Source organism: Pipistrellus hanaki (assembly GCF_964339955.1).
Source record: "Pipistrellus hanaki genome assembly, chromosome: 5".
In the NCBI taxonomy this organism is placed as follows: Eukaryota; Metazoa; Chordata; class Mammalia; order Chiroptera; family Vespertilionidae; genus Pipistrellus; species Pipistrellus hanaki.
In genome coordinates this window covers 14909821-14930803 of record NC_140507.1, presented here as the reverse complement: position 1 = coordinate 14930803, position 20983 = coordinate 14909821, and the positions used below count along the sequence as shown (strand labels likewise).

General features: G+C 39.8%; 1 protein-coding gene across 1 annotated transcript in view; it reads left to right on the top strand.

The window, feature by feature from the left end:
* SGCD (sarcoglycan delta) overlaps positions 1-20983 on the top strand; it is a 292141-nt gene that overhangs the window by 140293 nt on the left and 130865 nt on the right. Inside the window, exon 3 of the mRNA XM_084884490.1 lies at positions 1978-2079. Coding sequence (XP_084740616.1) covers positions 1978-2079 — 102 coding nt within the window. The remainder of the gene's footprint in view (positions 1-1977; positions 2080-20983) is intronic.

Genomic DNA, 20983 nt, shown 5'->3' with positions numbered 1-20983 from the left:
ATGCCTACCGTGATTGGGTCAGATTGAACAGGTACAGGCTTTTTCTTGCCACTATTCCCTAAGCATAACAACTATTAGAGTCTAACAACTATTTATATAGCATTTATTGTATCAGGCTTTATAAGAAATCTGGAAATGGCTTAAAGTATTCAGAAGGACGAGCATAGATTATATGCAAATACTATTCCATTTTTATAAGGGAGTTGAGTGTAGATTTTGGTATCCATGAAAGGCAGGGGTTCCTGTAACCAGTCCCCTACAGATACCAAGAGACTACTATATGCACAATTAGGCTTTCCAGAAATAGCTTTTCATTTTCTCTCTCTTTTTTTTTTAAATATATTTTATTGATTTTTACAGAGAGGAAGAGAGAGGGGTAGAGAGTTAGAAACATGGATGGGAGAGAAACATTAATCAGCTGCCTCCTACACACCCCCTACCGGGGATGTGCCCGCAACCAAGGTACATGCTTTTGACCAAAATCGAGCCTGGGACCTTTCAGTTCACAGGCCAACATTCTATCCACTGAGCCAAACTGGTTTTGGCTCATCTTCTCTTTTTGTTGCGGATTCTACCTGCTGCTGGTGTGATGTGAACATGCCGTTCAGCCGGTGGCCTCTCACACTGGCTTTGAATGCTCAGTCTGGGGCCCTCTTGGCAGAGTTGTCCCCACAAGAACTCAAAATAGAAATGTACAGATGGCATGCTATCCAGGAAAGAACAATATTACCTAAGAGATGTGTTCCCAGCTACACACTGGACTGCTGTTATGAAGGGGGGAGGGGGAAAGTGCCCATTTTCTGCTTGTCCATTCCCCCCACCCCCCACCCCCCACGTGGTGTCTGTGCTGAATGTGCTGAATGTGATGAGGTACAGAGCACATGGCAGTGCCAGGTAGATTCTGGTGAGAAACTGCAGGGGTTTGAGCAGAGTGAGTGAAATGGGCTGCAGCATGGTTCGGGCAGGTGGCTGCTGCTTAAGTCTAGCTGATGGTAGAAGACAGGCTCAGACTTGCCGGGAATTTTATTTTTGTATGAGTAGCTGAAAACCTGGAATTTCTTTTTTATTCAAATCATTCAATTTTCTAATGTCATTATGTCAAAATAGGGGGATAAATTTTTAAAGCATATATGTATTTGTGTATCTGTGTGTATGCTTTTAAAAAAATATATTTTATTGATTTTGTACAGAGAGAAAGGGAGAGAGAGAGAGAGAGAGAGAGCTAGAAACATCAATGAGAGAGAGTCATTGATCAGCTGCCTCTTGCACACCCCCTACTGGGGATGTGCAACCAAGATATTATGCCCTTGACCGGAATTGAACCCGGGTCCCTTCAGTCCCCAAGCCGACACTCTATCCATTGAGCCAAACCGGTTTTGGCTCTGTGCATATGCTTTATTTTCTTAAATTGAGTCTTCAGCTTGTATACTTTTGTCTATATTTTAATATTTCTAGAACAAGCTATTAGGAAAAATGTCAATAACTAATTTGACTTCCTAAATGTGTTGTGAGCCAAATACACCCTGTCTGTAGGCTGGATTTGACCAACAGACTGCCAGTTTGTGATTTCTGCATAGAGTTTTAGAAAAAAAATGATCTTTGATTTTAACTTAGGGAATCATCCTCTTCTCTCTTCTCATTCACTGCCTTCCTCCATTTTTTCTGCACTGCCTAGCAAAAAGGACCCCCCTTCGTCTAGGCAAGTGAATGACGGGGGGTGAGGGGAGGAAACGGGGACATTACAGATTGCTCAGAATAAAATTCTCTTAGAATAAGTGAGCAAAAAGGACAGTATGCATAATTGCATTGAACAATGCCTCCTGGTATTTTATGTATTTGTTTAATCCCAACTCCCCCCTCATTCTAATCTCTCTTTTAAAAGAGGAGGGCAATAGCTTTGTTTTAATATGAAAGCCTGAGATATTTTGAAAGTTTGACTAACTGCATTTTCATGTTTTCTCTATGCCTCTATTTTAGGATGGAATGGGAAACTTGAGAATCACAGAAAAAGGTCTAAAGTTAGAAGGAGACTCAGAATTCTTGCAACCTCTCTACGCCAAAGAAATCCAGTCCCGACCGGTAAGTTTCTGCTGAGAGAAGGAATTATTGTCCCTTGGGAATCAAAATCTGGGGAAATCTATCTTGCCATCAGCTGAGTATAAAGAGTGGCATAAGGGGTGATGACACAGGTAATGAGATGCATTTGAGTCTAAAGTCTTGAGTGTAATCACAGCTCAATTAAAGAACTGAAGTTTGGAAAGGTAGTATGTCCAAAGCCACATAGTCCTGAAGTAGCAGAGCAAGGGTTTCCACTCAGAAATATATTCTTAAGCTTTTCTGTTAGCCAGTCTTATTCCTATACTTTTTTCTCTCTTTCTTCCTCTTTTGCCATGATAGAAGTGATTCCTAGATACCTAACTTTTATTAACTAATATTATCAAAATTAACTTTGTTTAGGAGTGGCTTTTCTGGTTGTTTTTTGTTTCTCTGGTTTTTATTTTTTGTTTTCTGGTGGGTGGTGGAATTTGCTGGTTGGACCGGATTATTAATACATTTGCATTGCCTGGATTGATCCACATCCACCTGCAAGCAAAGAGCAGCAGGAAAGTTCCCCAAAGCGTCATTTGTTTCATGTGCATTGATTAGGGTAATTAATGAAATTCAGGACCTTGATGCAGTGGGTAATTATATCTCAATGTTATCTAAGCTACTGAGTTGTACTAAACTGAGTGCAATTGTTGAATTGCCAACAAATGTATTTCCTTGTGTGCCTAGTGAAAGAGAGGAAGCCATGATGTTAAAATCATCAAAAAGAACAAATCAGTTTATCTACACAATGATTATAAAGTGTAACTGGAACTTACAGTATACTGGCTTATACTCTTAAAGTACCAAGGGTATTGTAAACATATCCATTGTCTTTGGGGAAACTATATCCTGAAAGGAGTAATGGAATGGAACTATAACAAAATGGTTTGGGTGATGATTCTGCTAACAATTTTATTGTATTTTTCCAGCCATCTGCCATGAGTATACAGGGTGTCCCTTAAAAAGGTATATACACTTTAATAGCTGATAGCTCAATTTTGAAAATGAAATGTATTTTAATAAATACTGCCTTTATAATTATTAGAGACCCCCCAATAATTAGTTTTAACAAAGACCTACATTTCATGCTATTCTATATTTTTTCCTCTAAATACTATATTAACAGTAAAAAATTGTATAGCTAAATAATATTTAAAAGTTTAAGAGCTTTTTAAGGTATGACTGATGAAGAATAAACTGTACATATTTAAGAACAAACTATACATATACAATTCGATAAATATTCACACATGTATATACTTGTGACACCATCACCACAATCAAGATAATGAATGTGTGTCACCCCTAAGAGTTCCTCCATGACTTCATTCTACAGCACCCTCCCTACTTCCCCAGCCCCTCCTCAAGCAACCATCATCTACTTTGTCTTTTACATTCTCTTGCATTTCTTAGAACTTCATATAAATTAAGTCAGACAGTTTTAAAACCTAAATAATTTTAAGAATAAATTGTGTATGCCATTTTATAAAGATCATTTTAAACCATTTATTTATTATCCAACTTAAAAAAGAATAAGATTGTTTTTGCCTGTGATTGGGCTATGTCTTGGCTTGGATGGGAAGAGAGATTAGAAGTAGATCAGGGCATAGAACTTGACAGTTTTTCTTTTGGATGACCACAGAGACGGAAATAGAGGATAACATATTAGGCATGACAACAACGGTAGCATTAGTCTTTTTTTGAATTGTCACAAAAAGTGAAAATATATACCATATGTTTCCGTGTATAAGATGCTATTTTTTTTCTAAAATGGTTAGACTGAAAATACAGGGGTATCTTATACACGAAAGCCAGACAAGGAGGGAGCCTCAAGGTGCGTAGCTACCCATACCTTGTTGAACAGGCTTCCTTAATCACGAGCCTCACTGTTAATAACATCAGCTGATGCCATAATTGGAAGTTGAGGTGGAGAGTACGTAGATGCAACAGAGACCGGAGCATTCTGAGCCCATAAAGATGTCAAAAAATAAAAGATAAAAACCAGTAAAATAAATACCTGCAAAATTCAAGCTGAATGTAATCAGCTATGCAAAAGATCATGGAAATAGAGCTGCAGAGAGATAATTTGGACCTCCTCTCACTAAGTGTATGATCAGACAGTGGAGAAAACAGGAAGAACAACTTCTTAAGATGCCAGAAAAGAAGACCTAAAGAGGCAAACCAGCAAAATGTGCAAACTTGGAGCAGAAGGGCTTAAGACTTGGATTATGGAGCAGCGCCAGAGTGGATTATGTGTGTCAACCAAGCTTATTCAATGTCAGGCAAGAATGTTTGCAAGCAAAATAAACATTGTTGATTTTACAGGAAAGGCAAAATGGTGCTTCAATTTCATGAGGAGAGAAGAGTTGGCCATGAGAACACAAAGTTAGCTCAGAAAATGCCACCAGTTGGAGGATGATCTCACATAAATAAACAGTGACTCAGAAGATAGCAGTGATACAATAGAACTTGAAGAAATTGATATTTCTGGAACTAATAGTGATGAAGAAGAGAGCAGTGATGCAACAGAGGCTGAATAAAATGGTATGCTGCATAATATCATAGTACTGTTATGTAAACATTACCTGTGGTGGAACAACCAAACAACTGGTTGCTATGACATGCGCTGACCACCAGGGGAGGGTGTTGGTTTCAGTCGGATGGTGGAGCAGGTGAGCAGGGGTGCCAGACCAAGGTGGGGAGCTGCCTGGCACTTGCTCTGATTGCTTGGTGCTGTCAATGGGTGCGAGTGGTGGCTGCCAGCCCCAAACACCCCTCAGGATTTCTCCACCTCACCCTGCTCCTAAGGGGTGAGCAGGCAGCAGCTGCTGCTTGCATCTGCCGCTGCCACCAGCACCGTCAGCAGGTGGTGGGAGTGGCAGTGGCAGGAGCACGAGCAAGCTGCCAGCAGACAGGGGATAGAGGGCTGTGGTGGGAGGGGCCAGGTGGGGGTACAGAGGATGAGCTAGACCTATCCCTGTGCTCACCACAGCCTCATGGCCCACAGTTCCTTTCAAAGTGCATGAATTTGTGCATTGGGCCCCAAGTTACTAAATAAAACTGTGTTCTGTTTGATGTTTAAAATATATGATTTTTTAATTTGGGGTTGGAAAAGTGGAGGGCATCTTATACATGGAAAAATATGGTATGTTGGATCAGAAGAGCAAAAGAATAAACTAGAAGCTGGTGATTTAGTGTATAGGGCTTCCCTTACCTCAAACACAGAGACAATTGCCAGCTTAGCAAAGTTTGGGTCCTGGCCTTGGGAATGCAAAGAAGGTCTTGGGAATGACTATTGGGCAGGCAGTAAATAGACTTTGCCATACCTAACAATCATAGCCTCACATGATGCTTATGTGAACATCACACACAGCAGCTTTCCATTCTCTACCTGGCATCGGTAGCTTATTGTTTCTTTCTGACGTTCCTGACTATTGCTTACAGACTGATTGCCTCTGGAAGACTCTTCACTGTCGACTGAACTGCAGAATCATTTCTCTATAGGTCATAGTTGCTTCTATTTTATGGGGTACCGCCTGCTTTTCCCAGTGCCCTCAACCCCTCTAAGTGAGGATAGCTAGTGAAGCAACACTTGACTTCATTTTGGCTTTGTGTTTCATTGATCTGAGATGAATTAGATTGGGTAAGCAATCCCTGCAATGTTCAATACTGTATCTGATTTCATTATTGAAGGTTGCAACCCTGGTAAAGTCACAACACATTGATTTGGCTGGTAGTAATCACTTGGGAAGATAAGTTGATAAGGAAGTGTTTATCTCTATAAAAACTTCCATCTGTGAGTAGAAAGAAAGCCTCGAGACTTCATGCCACTCAAAAATTATATTGAAGAGGACACAGACTAAATGAACTATTCTACCATCACATCCAAAGACCAGCTCTAAGATGGAAACTGGAAACAACAGTGGATAATACCAGACGGAGCTTAATCATGTCTGGTCCAATCACTGAGAGGATATCTCTCCTTCACAGATTCATTGTGAGGGTGAAATGAAGTCGTCTGTGACCCGCCTTATGAGCTATTGAGTGAACTATTGATATGAAAGCTTACCTCAGAAGTATAGTTAATTCACAGTATTTTCCTTTTAATATGGATTTGTTTCTGATATTTAAATACCTGGAGATTTGACATTTTTATAAAAATCTACCTTTTCTGAGTCTCATGAAAAAATCAGAAACCCTGGCAAAGTGGTTTGATCTTCCTAAAGAAGAGCTGAGGAGCAGCTGCCTCATCTGGAGGGGCATCCGTTATGCAGTTTGGCACGGTCTCCCCCAGTCACTATTGTCTCCATCCCAACCTCTTCACTCGTTTCTGTAATGAGCCCCTGAGGAACCCTGGGGATGCGGCTCCTGGTTTGTGAGAATGAGAATGTATGTATCTCATCATGCGGAAGTCCAGAAATTAGGTTGACTTCTTAGGACTCTAGTCACTTGTGACTCCCTGTTCCTCCCTTCTTGTTTCCCTCACCTGTGCCTCCATTTCTCCTCATGGTCTGGATCCTATGGGCTTGAAATAGCAGCAAGCTCAGTGACAACAAAACAGACCACGGATGGGAAGGAGGCAGACAAGTAACAGAAGATGAAACTGGATTTGGCTTGCTCTGCCTGGTGGAAGGAAGAAAAAAAGGGGGGGGGGGGAATATGGTATGGCAGACAAGCATAAGTTTTGCCTGGAGAGGCTCCGCTGATGTTGATTTAGTCGCCACGTGTAAAGCCCTGTCTCTCTGGTTAGTTCAGAAACCAAATGAAGGCTGCGGTGGTTTCTCCCCAGTAAGCAAAACAGCTTCAACTCCCAGCTGAACACATTGCACACAAAACAGTATTTTCCGTGCCACTTGCATGGAACATGAACATCTTGCTGTCTTTAATTAAGAAGTTAACTGGACCGTGAAGTATTGCCTGAGTAAATAAAAGTGATTTGTACTAAGTCAGAGGGGTGCAGTAGGCATCTTTGCCTTCCTTTGCTCACACATAAATTATGGAGATTATTAAAAATTGGAAGGGCCATCTATAAGCCCATCTGTACTGGGAAGCTGATTGCCATTCCCAAAAATGTATCTCCTTTCCTACTTGTCATGATTTATTGTGGACAAGAGCGGGAACCGGCTGCTTCCTCTTCTTTCTTAAACAGATACACAAAGTTTGAATAGCTCAACATTTAATACAACGGTGGCGGGTTGGTTTGTTTATCCTGGAAAGAGAGAGAGTTAATCAGAGGCTTTGGGTTGCTGTAGAATTAAAGTTGGCTGATGAAGATTTTGTCTTTCCTTTAATTTAAAAGCAACTAACCAGGTATGCTTTTTTTAAATGGAAGTTGTGCCAGAAATGTAAGAGTTACTGAGAGCTTAGGTCAGATTCAGGTATAATTACAGCAGCCAGTTTCCATAGAAAGAGGTCCCAACTTCAAATGAGGTGCGAATGTTTAATTGTATGATTTGAGGGCCTGCAGCCAGGTAGTCTACTCCAGATCCATTCTTGTTGCCTGTCATGTCATAGTGTCCAAAAGTCCATGACCTGTATCTCATTTATTTGAAAACTCAGAAATATGCATTCATGCCAAACCCACATGGCAAATTTTCTCTCCCTAACCCCCAAGTGCATACACATTCACACACAAAGGATTTGAAGTAACTTAAAAGAAGTATGTGCAGTAACACAGTAAGAAAGGATATACTGGGTTAAGAAAAATATAAATTTGAACAGGAGACAAAGGTGGTGGCGGTTTAATCGAATACAAGGGACAGGGCAGAGCATCTGGTAGTTACTCTTGCTAAGCCTGGAGTTTGGGATGAAGTCTCCAAACTGTGAAACTCAGTCTCTGGAATAAAATTTGCTCTCTCTGTGCTCCAGAGATTCAAATGATGTCCTGGACGGAAGGAGAGTTATAGCTGGAGTTTGGCATCTGGAAAGTACACTGGATTCAGTTACAGAATCTGACTTCTCTTCTTACTGTTAGTGCTGACGTGATCAGTAGTGAGCCCTACCGTGTCATTCCTCTTCTCTATTTCCTTATCTGTGAACTAAAGAAGTTGGACGTGACCAGTCTACAACTTTTTTTTTAAGCCGTGGAATTATTTAAAGTCACATTTTACTTATGACCCCAAAATTGGGACCATTTGGAAACTGAGCTGCTCTGGTTGGGGACTGGAGTGGGGAGGGGTTAGGGTTTCAGCCTGTTGCCCTATCCAGCCTGTCTCCCTGTCACCAGCCACAGATGCCAGGACCCTGAAGGGTGTGGGAGGTCCACATACCACAGTTTGAGAACCAACAGACTATATGAAAACCTGGCCTGGCTTCATCTAGGTTCTGTTCAAACGGCAATTCCTCATGGAGACCTTTCCTGACCACCCATCAAAAATATATTGCTTAGTAGCTTTATTTTTTATATTATATATTAACTACTGGTTATGTTAATTGCTATCTGTATAGTATATGTATATATAGAGTACACAATTAAATATTATTATAACTAACTTTTTTGCTTATCCAATTACCATATAATTCCCAAAAATGGCAGGTTCATACTAGTAGAAAGACAGTTACTAATGTTGAAGAGCAGGCTTTGGGACATCAACTTCCTGCTCAAATCCTGGCTCCAGCATTTACTAGCTTTGTTGTCTTGAGCAAATTACCTGACCTTTTCTGTGCTTCACTTTCCTTGTCTGTAAAATGGACATAATAATGATACTAACTCATAAACTCATTATAGGATCATAAAGTTCATTTATTTTATATAATTATGTGAATTTGTGAATTTGATTTTTTATAGAGCAGTGCGTTGTGAATTTGATTTTTTATAGAGCAGTGCCTTGAGTATAAAGCATTCTAAAAATTTCACTATAATAATTGATTACTATTAATACTTGTTAATATTATTTACTTGGTTTACTACTGTATCTCTAATTCCTAGAGTTGTGCTGTCATATGGAAGGAAAGCAATTTTTGAATGAATGAATGAATGAATGTTCTTTTAGGATCCTTCTGACTCAGATTCTATAAGAGCATCTCAGGTGGGAAGATAAAGATAAATGTCTCTTTGATTGAGGCATATAGATTGATTATATCAACCAAGTATTAAGTATTCTATCATGTCAGAGATGGCTTGAGCAACTATACAATATGAGGCCATGAGGGGAGCAGGTCAGACCAGTTGGAAGATATAAAATTGATGCTAAAGGTCCAACACACCCATCTTTCCCTACTTTGCAATGCGGCCGTGCCATAAAGCCTGGATCGGTGCCATCCACAGACCAATGGAAGCCCCAAGTGTGGGCTGTGTGCTGCAGGCAGGAAAGTCCAAGAGAACAAAATGGGCACTTCAGCCCTTCCAATCATTCAGCTTCTCTTCATCATCACTATGGCACATCAGTGCCATACATAACTCTTCGTTTCAGGAACATCCCAGCCACCTGTCATGACTACGTGGAGCCAGACTGCTTCTCTCTTATTTCATAAATAATGATTAAGAGGGACAAGTACACACCAGAGTCTATTGTGATTTGGTTTTTATTCCTTTAATGGTCGGAAGAGTCCTACTTCTATTTAGGTGGTATCTCACAGCCGATAACACCTGCTGAGTACCTGGAGAGAACAGTGGCAAGAGATTTTAGCTTTACAGAAGGAGGATGTTTTGAATATATTCTTAGAGGTTTTGTTGTTCTTCACTACTAAAAGGTTGGCAAAAAAAAAGTCACTTTTAAAAAAATCATTTTTTAATGCTGTAATCAAAACATACTCCTCTGCAGGTAACTCTCATCACACCCAGCACTTTATAATTGCTGTGGGTGTGTTGCACTGTTAGTCTTTATTTTTCAAAACTTGTTCATTGTCAAAAGCACAAGTAATGTTTCAGGAGATGTCATTTCAGAGGCTTGGATGGCACTACTTTGCCACCTGAAATTATTAGAAATACTTAGGCTTTCTTTGATGCTGTGACCTGCAGCCGCTGATTGCAGTGCCCTGTGAATCGTTACCAGTGATGTTTTCAATGGCAGGTGCCTAAATTATGAATGTGGGATTTTCTCTTTCCATGAACTACTCTGTATCAGCACCGATTCTTCCTCTGGGCAAATAGGAAATGGTCCACCAAGTAAACGAGACTTTTAAGACTGATAAACATCTTGTAGATGTATTTGCTGCATCTTAGAGGAACGAGAGACAGATTGGTAAAAATCACGGTGCTAAAAGAATAAGACACGCAGACAGCCCTGGTTTTTGTTGCTTGGTGCAATAGGAAGATTTCTCTATCTAGGAAGCCACAGCTTCTCTTTGGTAACATCAGAGTCATGGAAATAAAGTGTCATCTCTCTATAGTAAAAGACAAGGACAGATGGTAGGCTAATTGCAATTTTTCACTATCAAGCTGTATATATTGGTTTTAGGCCTCAATTAAGGCTCAGGCAGTTATGTTAAAAAATATTAGAGGAATGTTATGGAAAATGAATTATCCTTAGGTTGTAGCTCATTAATAGATGAGAAATGGAGCTGGCTTTCTTTTTAAATTATTAATGTATGACTATTCATATTACTGCATGGATATGTAGTTCCCATGTTTGTTTCTGACTTCAGATGTCAGCAAACCAAGGCTTTCCATTTATTTCTTAGCCTTCTCAATAAGTTTTTAATTTGTCTAACCATGCGAGTTTTCTGGGAAGTGGAGTTCACCCCCAGGCTCTCTGTTGCTGCCACAGAGTGTTCACTAAATCACAGTGCTTCTGTCATGATACCTTAGCGGCTCTCTGGTTAGGGTACAGAAAGAAGTTTAAGGAAAACAAAATAGGAATTGACAGTACAACAGAGTTGGTATGAGAAGATGGCCAACGGCAACACAGTCATGGACTGTACAAGGTAATTGAACACTCTCAGTGAGCGAAGATTGTGGGGCTCATGAACCTGAACGATTTAATAATATTGATTGTATATGATTAAGTCACTTGGTTTTGATTTTTCTAGTTAGCCTATATGACAAAAATATTTGAAAATATTTTCTAGTTAGCCTATATGACAAAAATATTTGAAAAATCACTGCTAGTGTAGTATCTGCAGGTAGAAAATATTTGAAAATATTTTCTAGTTAGCCTATATGACAAAAATATTTGAAAAATCACTGCTAGTGTAGTATCTGCAGATACACAGAGACTATCTAGGTAGAGGAATAAGAAATTCTACAGATGCCTGGGCCATTATGTTCTTGAGATATCTAACAAATCACTGCCAGGAAATGGGGAATGGTTAGAAAAATTTAAAGTGTTCCTAAGTGCCTGCAGGGGTTTTGCTGCTCTCGTTTTAATATTGAATATCTATAACTTTAATACATATTAAATTATTTGTTTTTATGGATATTAAGTGAACTATAATATATGGAAAATAGCCTAGCAAAGAGCCTAGCCCATAGTAATTGCTCATAAATGTTTGCTGAATTTGAATATAAATAATGTGTGATTAGGCTTTCGTGTTGTCATTAGCTAACAGCCACAGTCCTAATGTGAAGTTATCTCATTTATTCCTTATAGTAACCCTGGGAAGATCTGTCATTTTAATGTTCTCTTTAGAGGTGAGAGTGAAAGGCTTAGAAAGGTTTAGGAAGAACACACATCTAATATCCCAACCACGTTGACACTAACACCGTGGTCTTAACTGAAGTGCTGTCTCATCTTGGGATAATAAATAGTAGTCAGATGTTGGCCTGTGCTGTTGGCCTAACTTGCTTTCCTTGCAGCCCAAGGAAACATGCAGAAGCTTGTTCGTTTCATGATAATGAGAGCATATTATTTCCTTTCTCTGTAAATGGCAGTTTCTGTGGCCATCTCCTTCTGATGGCCTTTATTCTCTAGTTTTCCCTCATGCGGTTATCATGTATTGCCCATTCCAACCAGCGATCTCCTAAATTGTCCCACCTCCCACTACACCATTACTTCTCTCTCTTGTCATGCCTTCAATTAGAATTCTATTATACCATAGTATTGGAAATAATCAAGAACCCATGTTCAAATTAAATCTGACTCAGGAAAAATGCCATAATGTTCTAAAGATGTAGGTTCTTTAGATAGGATTTTGCCCAGAAGCTAAGAACACTAGTTACTGGTTTTTCTCATTCTTATGTCATCAAAATGAAAAATATATAAACTTATAAAAACCTATAAAATTCCAAATTTTTAAAGATCTGGCTGTTCTTAACTCTGGATCCTAATTTGAAACTACGGAACACAAAAAATATGAATGACTGTTTTCTCAATTCTTCCAATTCTCTAAAGATCTAGTATCGACCTAGATTCATAGGAGAGAAATTAATTCATTATATATCATGGATACCTTAGGGTATTCAGGCTTAATTACTTCTGGGATCCCCTCTGGAGAAAAGATTCTGTCTTTTTCATTTTAAATTCAATTTTTCTTACAAGTTCTTCAAATATATTAAGTACAACAACCTACTACCATCCTTATTCCTTGAACTGCTTCTTCATTTTTTATCAACCCCAACTGATATATTTGCAATATGGTTAAATTTATAGGACCTCCACAATATAGTAAGTATTCTTAGATATATTTTCTTTTTTTCCCTTCTCTTTTAGGGATTATGGAAGGTATATGTGTCTGTTAGTGTAACACCATTAATTTGTACATTTTTTTGGTCCAGTAGTCATTAATGGCAGCCTAGGGAATAGCATTGTTTTCCTGATCATTTGTATAACTTGTAATAGAATGCAGATACTGTATTTGGACACCATCTATGTGACCATTAGTCTGGTGTTTCTGTGGTGAAGACTGACATGATGAACATGTCTGCTCCAGCACACCTCCACTGAGTTGTCAGATGTGCCTCACACCATAAATCCAGCAGTGCACAGAGTGGAACTCAAACCTTCCCATGTGTACACACAATCTTAGTCTCACACTGCTTTCTCTGGCCCATCCTCTTCTTCATTCTCTAATCTCTTTGCAGCCTTCCTCACAACTCAATTATCCTCCTGCTGGTAGCCTTGCCCCAAGCTGGTTTGTTACCCTTAGTTCTGCTTCTCTGACTTTGAAATGTACTCTCTGCCTCACTGGGGGATGAGTTTCCCTGCTTGACTCTATAGCCTTCAGCCCTCTTTTTTTTTTTTTTTTTTTTTTAATCCTCACCCAATGGTATTTTTTCCATTGATTTTCAGACAGAGTGGGAGGGAGGAGATGGGAAGAAAGAAACATTGATTGGTTGCCTCTCCCGTACCAACCTATAACAAACTCACAGCCAAGATATGTGCCCTTGACCAGGAATGGAACTCATGAGCCTTTGGTCCATGGGCCAACACTCTGACCACTGAGCCAAACTGGTCAGGGCACCTTCAGCCCTTTTAGATTATCACTGTACCTGTGGGAATATCTCAGTGTGGAAATGCTCTCTCTGAATATCTCCATTGTCCTGGGAAGACTTGCAGTAGGTGCTTGTGAAGTCAGTATAGCATAGTAGCAAAGTACACACCATTTAAAGGTAGACCAAAACTGGATTTGAAGATTGGCTTTGCTACTAGCTTTGTAACTAGGGCCATATTACTTGACACCTCAGACTTTGGTTTATCTGTCCATAATATGAGGTAACCAATAGAATTATAGAGTTGTTTTGAAAATTAAATGAGAAAATATATGCAGGATGCCTAGGAAAGTGGCATTTAGACTTTATAAATGGCCACTATTATCATTAAAGATTGCATGGTAAAAGAAAACTGGAGACCACTCCTGAAGGATCAGCGGTTTGAATACCTCTGTGTCGTTGAAAATATAAATAAGGTTCCTTATATTTAATCTCCATATATTAATTTCAGTTACATTGGTCAGATGACTGATTTTGAATTCTATCAAAATTGTACCTTCTGAGCTGAAGCAAATAGAAAGGGAAATCTCTCTTTGCCAGAAGCCAAAAGCAATTTCCCAAGAATTGCCTATTCACCCCTCACATGCAAATGCTACTGTGATGGTTTCATCAGAGGTTGTCCAGAATATCTTACGCCAGTGTTAGCCTTAAAGAATGATATTGGGGCTGTTGCCTCTTGGTTCACAGGGTGTACCCACAAGGAAAAGAGAAACAAAAGCAAAGGTAGGTAGCCCCACTTGGCACAGTTGATTGACTTTAATAGGTCCTGATTATGCTGCTCATATTGCATGAAATTAAAAAGCTTACAAATGTTATGAGCCATTACCCTTCCATTTAAGGGATCTTATGACATACTAGCAACATTTAATGAAATTCTTTTCAAAATGCCATCGGCAGACTCAGTCAGATCCCATGTTGAAATGCAACTTGAAGAATAGCTTCAGAAAGTTTGTTCTCCACCTGCCTGTGTTTGTAATCTGTGGAACCCATCTAGAGGCCAAAAGAAGTTTCTCATCAGTTAACAGTGATTTGCCAGTGTCAAGAAGTGTTTCTGCTTTGAAGAGGAGAAGGTTTTCTGCTTTAGGAAGAGGTGACAAAGACTGCTTTGTTTGTGTTTGTGGTTATAGTGAGAGCTCAGAGTAGCCTGCATTTATGTACATGGACATGTTTTAAAGCTTAAGTTCTTTCTCTTGATTTCTGTCTATATTAGTTGAAGATCAAAACATTCTAGCAAATATCCCAAAATGTTATCGCCTGCCTTATCTTCAATGAGCTCTTATAATCTGGGAGATAAGATTTTGTGCAAGGAGACAATTAAAGCATAGGAAATAAGATGATCAAATCCTAGATTTTTTTGTTACTGATTATTTATACAATAAAAGTCAGGAGGTAAAAATATTAATCGGTTGAATGGGAATTTTTAAAAAACATGAGTTATTTAGGAAGAATTATTTCTATTAAATCTTTTATTTTGGGTTTTATGATGAAGATATTTAATGGCAATATCCACCTATTTTGTCTATTTGGTTTGAAGGATTACTAGCCTTATTACCCTCTTGTTGGTGACATTCCCCTACTATTTTTTGAGTTCTTATCAGTCAATAAGTATACTATGTGCTTTCTATATATTTCCCTTAAATCTTCTTGGCAATCTCAAAAAGGTAGATCCCATTATCTCCATTGCATATGTGAAGAGAGCTACAATGCACAATAGTTGTCATTTTCTCCAGCTGGTATCTGCAGCAGTTAAAATTCAAATGTAAATTTGAATTATACCAAAGCACATGCTTTCTTTGTATCTCAATATCAGTCTGCTTTGGAGACCAGATTTTGTCCAGGCAGCCCCCGTCCTATCCCACTGCCCTGTGAGCTCTGCAGGTAGGAGTTCTGTTGTAGGACTTATTCACCATTGCGTTCATTTGTCTATTACAACACTTGACACTCAACAAATACGTGTTGACTAAATGTGCAATTGGTATTTGAAATAAACACAGCTTGTAATATAATTAAAATTCAGTTTTATTTTTGTCTTTGTTGTTTCTTTGACATTTGCATTGGTGGTGGCCTTCTCCTGTCCCACCCTCATGAAAACTTAGTTCCTGGTCAGATTTGTGCCATTTAGAAGTTGTAAACAGAACAAAATATAAAGTCAGTTTAGGAATGTTAAATGTCCCATCTAAGATATTTTTTATTCAAACCTCATTCAGAGGTAGGTGTTTGTGTCTTTGCCTTGATATAGCCTTTAGTTGATGGCTCCCCACCTTTGGGAAGAGGAAGGCTCCTTTCTGTTGACTCTACTCTTATCTTCTCCTGGTTGGCCAGCTGATGGCTAGTTTTAGACCCTTACCTGGTGATAGTGGAGGGTGGGCAATTGTTACTTGCCTGGGTGACTTTGTGCCCTTAGGGACTGGTAGATGACTAAGCTGACTTCTTCCTTAATGAATCATTTTCTGGATTCTTTGGAGATTCCTGATCTTGGAAGTATGATGTGTCTCCTGCAACTCTTATAGAAAAAGCTGGAAAGCATTCCCTCCCTGGACAGGGCACTTCATCATCCTTCCATTCCACATGAGAACACCCTATCTTCCAAGTAGTCCCCTTCAGGACTTCTGATGACATTAGGATAGCTTGCTCTCCTCCTGGGCCCATCTCTGATTTGTGAAAAACAACCATACATCCTTTCCCTGACAAATTCTGAGAGCGCACGCTCTTTCTGAATTAGCAGCCCTCTCTTGCCTCCAATGCCCTCCAATGGTGAAAAGGGTGAAGGGATTAACTTTCTCCCTGGAAGTGGTAATTGAAATACTGAATTGCTTTGTTTTTCCACACTTAGCTGTGACAGTGCTTGGCTGTCTTCCAAGAGATGCCTTCCCTTTTGTGGATGTAACTCTAGCTCAGCCACATCACTTAAATAGACATATTTACATAAGAATCCTGGACCTTAAATGCTTTGCAGCCTTGGTGGACCTTAAACTCGTCATTAACTTAATGAGTATTACTGATTCTTACTTTGCATCATAATTTGCTGTTTTGTCTCATTACCAAAGTACTGATCAAATCCAGATGGGCTGCCATCTCCATGGTGGAGGCAATGTGCTATTCACCTGGTGGCCTTGCTGACAGCCTATGGGTCATGCCCAATTTTGGCAGCAGTCAGTTCATTTTTTCCGTAAAAATGTACTTTACACCCCCTGGGTTCTGGGCAGGAGACCATGAACTGGGGATACAGTTTATTATTAGAGAAACATTTATCTGCTTCTATGGAGTTAATCATCTAGTGAGAGAGGTAAAGAACAATAAATAAGTAAGCATCAATTTTTTAAGAGCTATGAAGAAAAGTGTGATGTGATGGTGACAGAATACAGAGGATGGTCTCATATAGATATTGTTGTTATAGAGATTTCTGAGTCCCGAAGAAGCTCGCCATGGCCAGAGTGGCGGGGATGCTTCTCGCTAAAGGAATGTGAAGACAAAAAGGCAAAAAGCTTGATGTATTCAAGGAGCAGAAAAAAGGCTTATTCGGTTGGAGGAGTAAAGAAAGGAAAAAGTTGTACAAGATGAGCATAACTGGTGTTGTACTCATGTTAAATTTATTGAGTGCAACAACTAAAGCCAGGCTGTGTAGGAATGTAGATGGACTGGGATTTAATCCTAAATGAGCTAGAATATCGGAGAGAAAGGATTTATATTGTTTTTGTGACCGATGAGTAAAAAAATGGATAGGAGGGAACAATAGTGGGATCAGGGAGAACAGAGAGGGCCCTGCTCAGTGGTTCCAGTGAGAAATGGTGGAAATTCCAAGTGGAATAGGGCCATGGAAGATGGTGAGTTGAGATTTGACAAATATGTTGGAGGTATAATTGGCTGAAGCTGCTGAGACAACCACTGAGAGCAGGGAAAGGAAGACAAAGAGAGGAATCAGTAATGCTCTTGCATTTCTGTTTGGGCGGAGAAGTGTATTAGTTTTTCCATGATCAAAAACTAAGTCATTAGCATGGAGGGCAGTGAAGGAAGCATCACAAGAGGTAAAGGGAAATGACGTCTAACATTGATGGAGCCCCTGGAGTGTGTCAGGAGCTATGCTAACCTTGCACATGCTAGTTAATCTACTTTATAGCAATCCTGTAAAGTAAAAACCATGACCTACACATTTCATATACAAAGCAATGAAATCTTGGAGAAGTTAAAAAACTCACCAAAGGCCAGAGAGTTGGCAAATAAGGGGCCAGAAATGGAAACCAGAGCTCTCTATTACTAAAGTCTCATTTCTCTCCACAATATTGTGCTGTTTCTATGGACTAAGATAATTCTATACAGCTCAATATTTTATTCCTTGAAAAGTGACTAGCATTATGCTAGGCATCTGTTGAATATTCATTAGATACTGGTTAAGTAATAGATTTTAATCATCATTGCAAACAGTTGCCTTTATTGAAATGTCAAAGGTTTCAAAGGCTAGTGAGCCTAAAAAATACAGTATATTTTCAAGATGGTTTGATCAAAACTGTAGACAGAATATTAATGGCAAAGTTAACAAAGAAAAAGTTTATTTGTATGCCAGCTGTGTGCAAGCACTCCCCCAATAAACTTGCAGCTGAATTGATAATATAAAACAGGCATTCTTCACACCTCCAAAATATTTAAAACTTTAAATACAGGTCATGCTAAAGGATGCTAACAAGTTCCAAGGTTGATTGCCAAACAGTTGGTGTTGGAAGAGATGTCAGAAAGGGAGACAGTTTGCTGAATACTAAGCTGGTAAGAGGATTGCATCCTGGTTTTGGAAAGATGACTTCTGTTGAATCTGGCTTTGTCTATGTTTGTTTATAACAAGTTCTGGGTCAGACTACTCTGGGTCTAATCCACTTAGAGTTAGAGCAACTTTACCTTGGGCAATGACTTCAAATATTGTATATGGAACAAAGGACACCTTTATTGACTAAAAGTTGTTCAAACTCAGGCGAGGCATTTGCAAATTATAAGACAACAAGTCCAATTTAGAGGATTGTGTGTTGTGTGTGTGTTTTGGAAGAACAAAGGATGTTAATATTGTTGTTTTAATTCTCGCCTGAGTATATGTTTTAATTGATTTGAAATAGAGGAGAGAGAGAGAGAGAGAGAGAAAGAGAGAGAGAGAGAGATTGAGAGAGAGAAAGAGGAAGGAGGGGAGAGGGAGAGAGAAACATCAATTGGAGAGAGAAGCATTGATCAGTTGCCTCTTATATGCGCCCCAACCAGGGATAGGTTGTGAGTTTGACTGAGACCGAGAATTTGACTGCTTGCTATGATGTGCATTGACCACCAGGGGATAGCATGGGGCTATTGGGTATTGGCAATGTGCTGCGACCTCTTACCAGCTTCCTGGGGGATGGGGTAACGGGTTTAGAGGTGTCATGAGAATGCAGGGTGTCCGTCAAGCTATCTTACTCCCCCTGCTATCCTCCCCCAGGACACCAGGGCTTGTGCACCAGGGAAGCCCCTTGTGCTCAAGTGCCTGGCGCCTTCAAGAAGCCCACTCTGCATCTGCATGGCCTCTTCTCAGTGAGCTGGGCTGCAGCCACCAGGACAATAGAGATCAGTTAGGCTCGAACCAGTCTCTGAGGCTGGCTGAGAGAGAACAGGCTTCGGTGCAGCACCGCTGGGCAGCCCACATGCCCATGCTGTGCCGCAGCCAGTGACATCCAGCCACGCACACCACATCTCTACGTGGGAACTTGGGCACCGTGACTCAGGCAGAGGTGGGTGCACAGGGATCTGGGGGCCCAGGTACTGCCCAGGGTCCAGAGGTCAGCTGGGACCTACCCTTCCACACCAGATGCTCATGCTTCAATCGCCTTCCAGGCCTTCATGTACCAGGCCTCTAGTTTATGATAACTGTTTTGCCTTTCAAGGTAGTTTATTTTGCTGTGCATATATTACACAGAGTCATCTTTGAATTCTATGTTTAAATGCAAGAATTTATCAGAATGATTTATCTGCATTACGTAAGTGCAACCTCACTTTCTGGAACCAGCTTGTATGAGAGCAAACAGCTTTCAGGGGGGAAAAAATAGGTTAAGCATTCTTTTATATGCTGTCAGGTGATATGCATTACACATATTAATTCATGTAATGCTCCTAGCAATCCAAGAAAGTAGGTACTATTATTATCCCTGCATTACAGGTAAGAAAACAGAAAAGTGAGCCTGAGAGCAAGGAAGTAACTTGTCTTGAGCTAATAAGCTCCACAACCAGCACCCCCATTTAGGCAGTCTGAATTTAGAGCAAGACTTAACCTCTTGTCTGTGCTATCGCCCTGAATAATAATGACCTCGTGACTTCTACTTGGCTTTGCACACTGGCTCTGATCAAGAATTGTCCAGAATTGATCAGGGACAATTAAAGAGCAAAAATGCCAAAACAGGAAAGCCAGGAACAAATCCCAGTGTTTTGAGATTAGAGCCTGCAGACCATGTAACCAGCTATGTGAATTGAGGAAGAGGTATGTATCCAAGGTGTAGACAAAAGACTATAATCCAGATGAAGTCAGAGCCAGGAAATGGATCTAGAAACCAAAGGAGATTCGGATGTTGAGAAACTTGTTCATGCAGAAGTTGTTTTTGATCTACAGCAGTGATTTTCAACTGGTGTGTCACATCACTCTGGTGTGCCATCAGAATTTTTAAAACATGTAGGACCTGGGTATTTAATCAGGGGCACTGATCTCTTTTCCCTTAGATTGTCAAATAAAAAATAAAAAAATGACAACAGCCAACACAACAATAGCTGTCTGGTGTGAATGAATCAAAATTATACCTGTTTTTATTTTGTCAGATCGGCAAAAGAAATATATTTTTGGTGTACTGAAAAATTGTACTAATTGGTTAATGTGTGCCATAAGATGAAAAGGGTTGAAAATCACTGATCTATAGATATCAACAGGACCTTGGCAGCCTTCACCTAGACTGGCTTTCTCACTCTTGGCTCTATTGACACTTAGGGCTTGAAACTTCTTTATAGTACGACGCTGTCTGGTACACTGTAAGATCACTGGCCTTTACTCAGTATATGTGAGTAGCAGCCCACATATACACCAGTGATGGTGATCAGAGACATTGCCAGATGCCTCCCTTGATAACCACTGAACTAGGTGACGAAAGAATGCAAGAGGACCCATTTACTAGTAGTCATCCAATGATGCTGAATGCTACTCAGTCTTAAATGCCCTAAGCCTTCAGGTCCTTTTCATTAAAATGTTCAGGAAAACGGAACTCTGGAATTACAACACTGGTCTGGAGACTTCAGCAATATGATGCGGTTGTGCAGGACATGTGCTCTGGGCCTAATCCTCTTAGAGTTTGTGCATCTTTACCTTGAGCAGGTCAGTAATTCTTTTTGAGCTACAGTGCCCATCTCTGCAAACTAGAGATAATAATAATAATACCTAGTAAATGGGCTTGTTGTGAGGATTAAATGGGATAAAAAACTAAGAGGCTGGACCAAGTGCCAGACACATAGTAAGTATTCAAGTGGGCCTCGAATATCCAG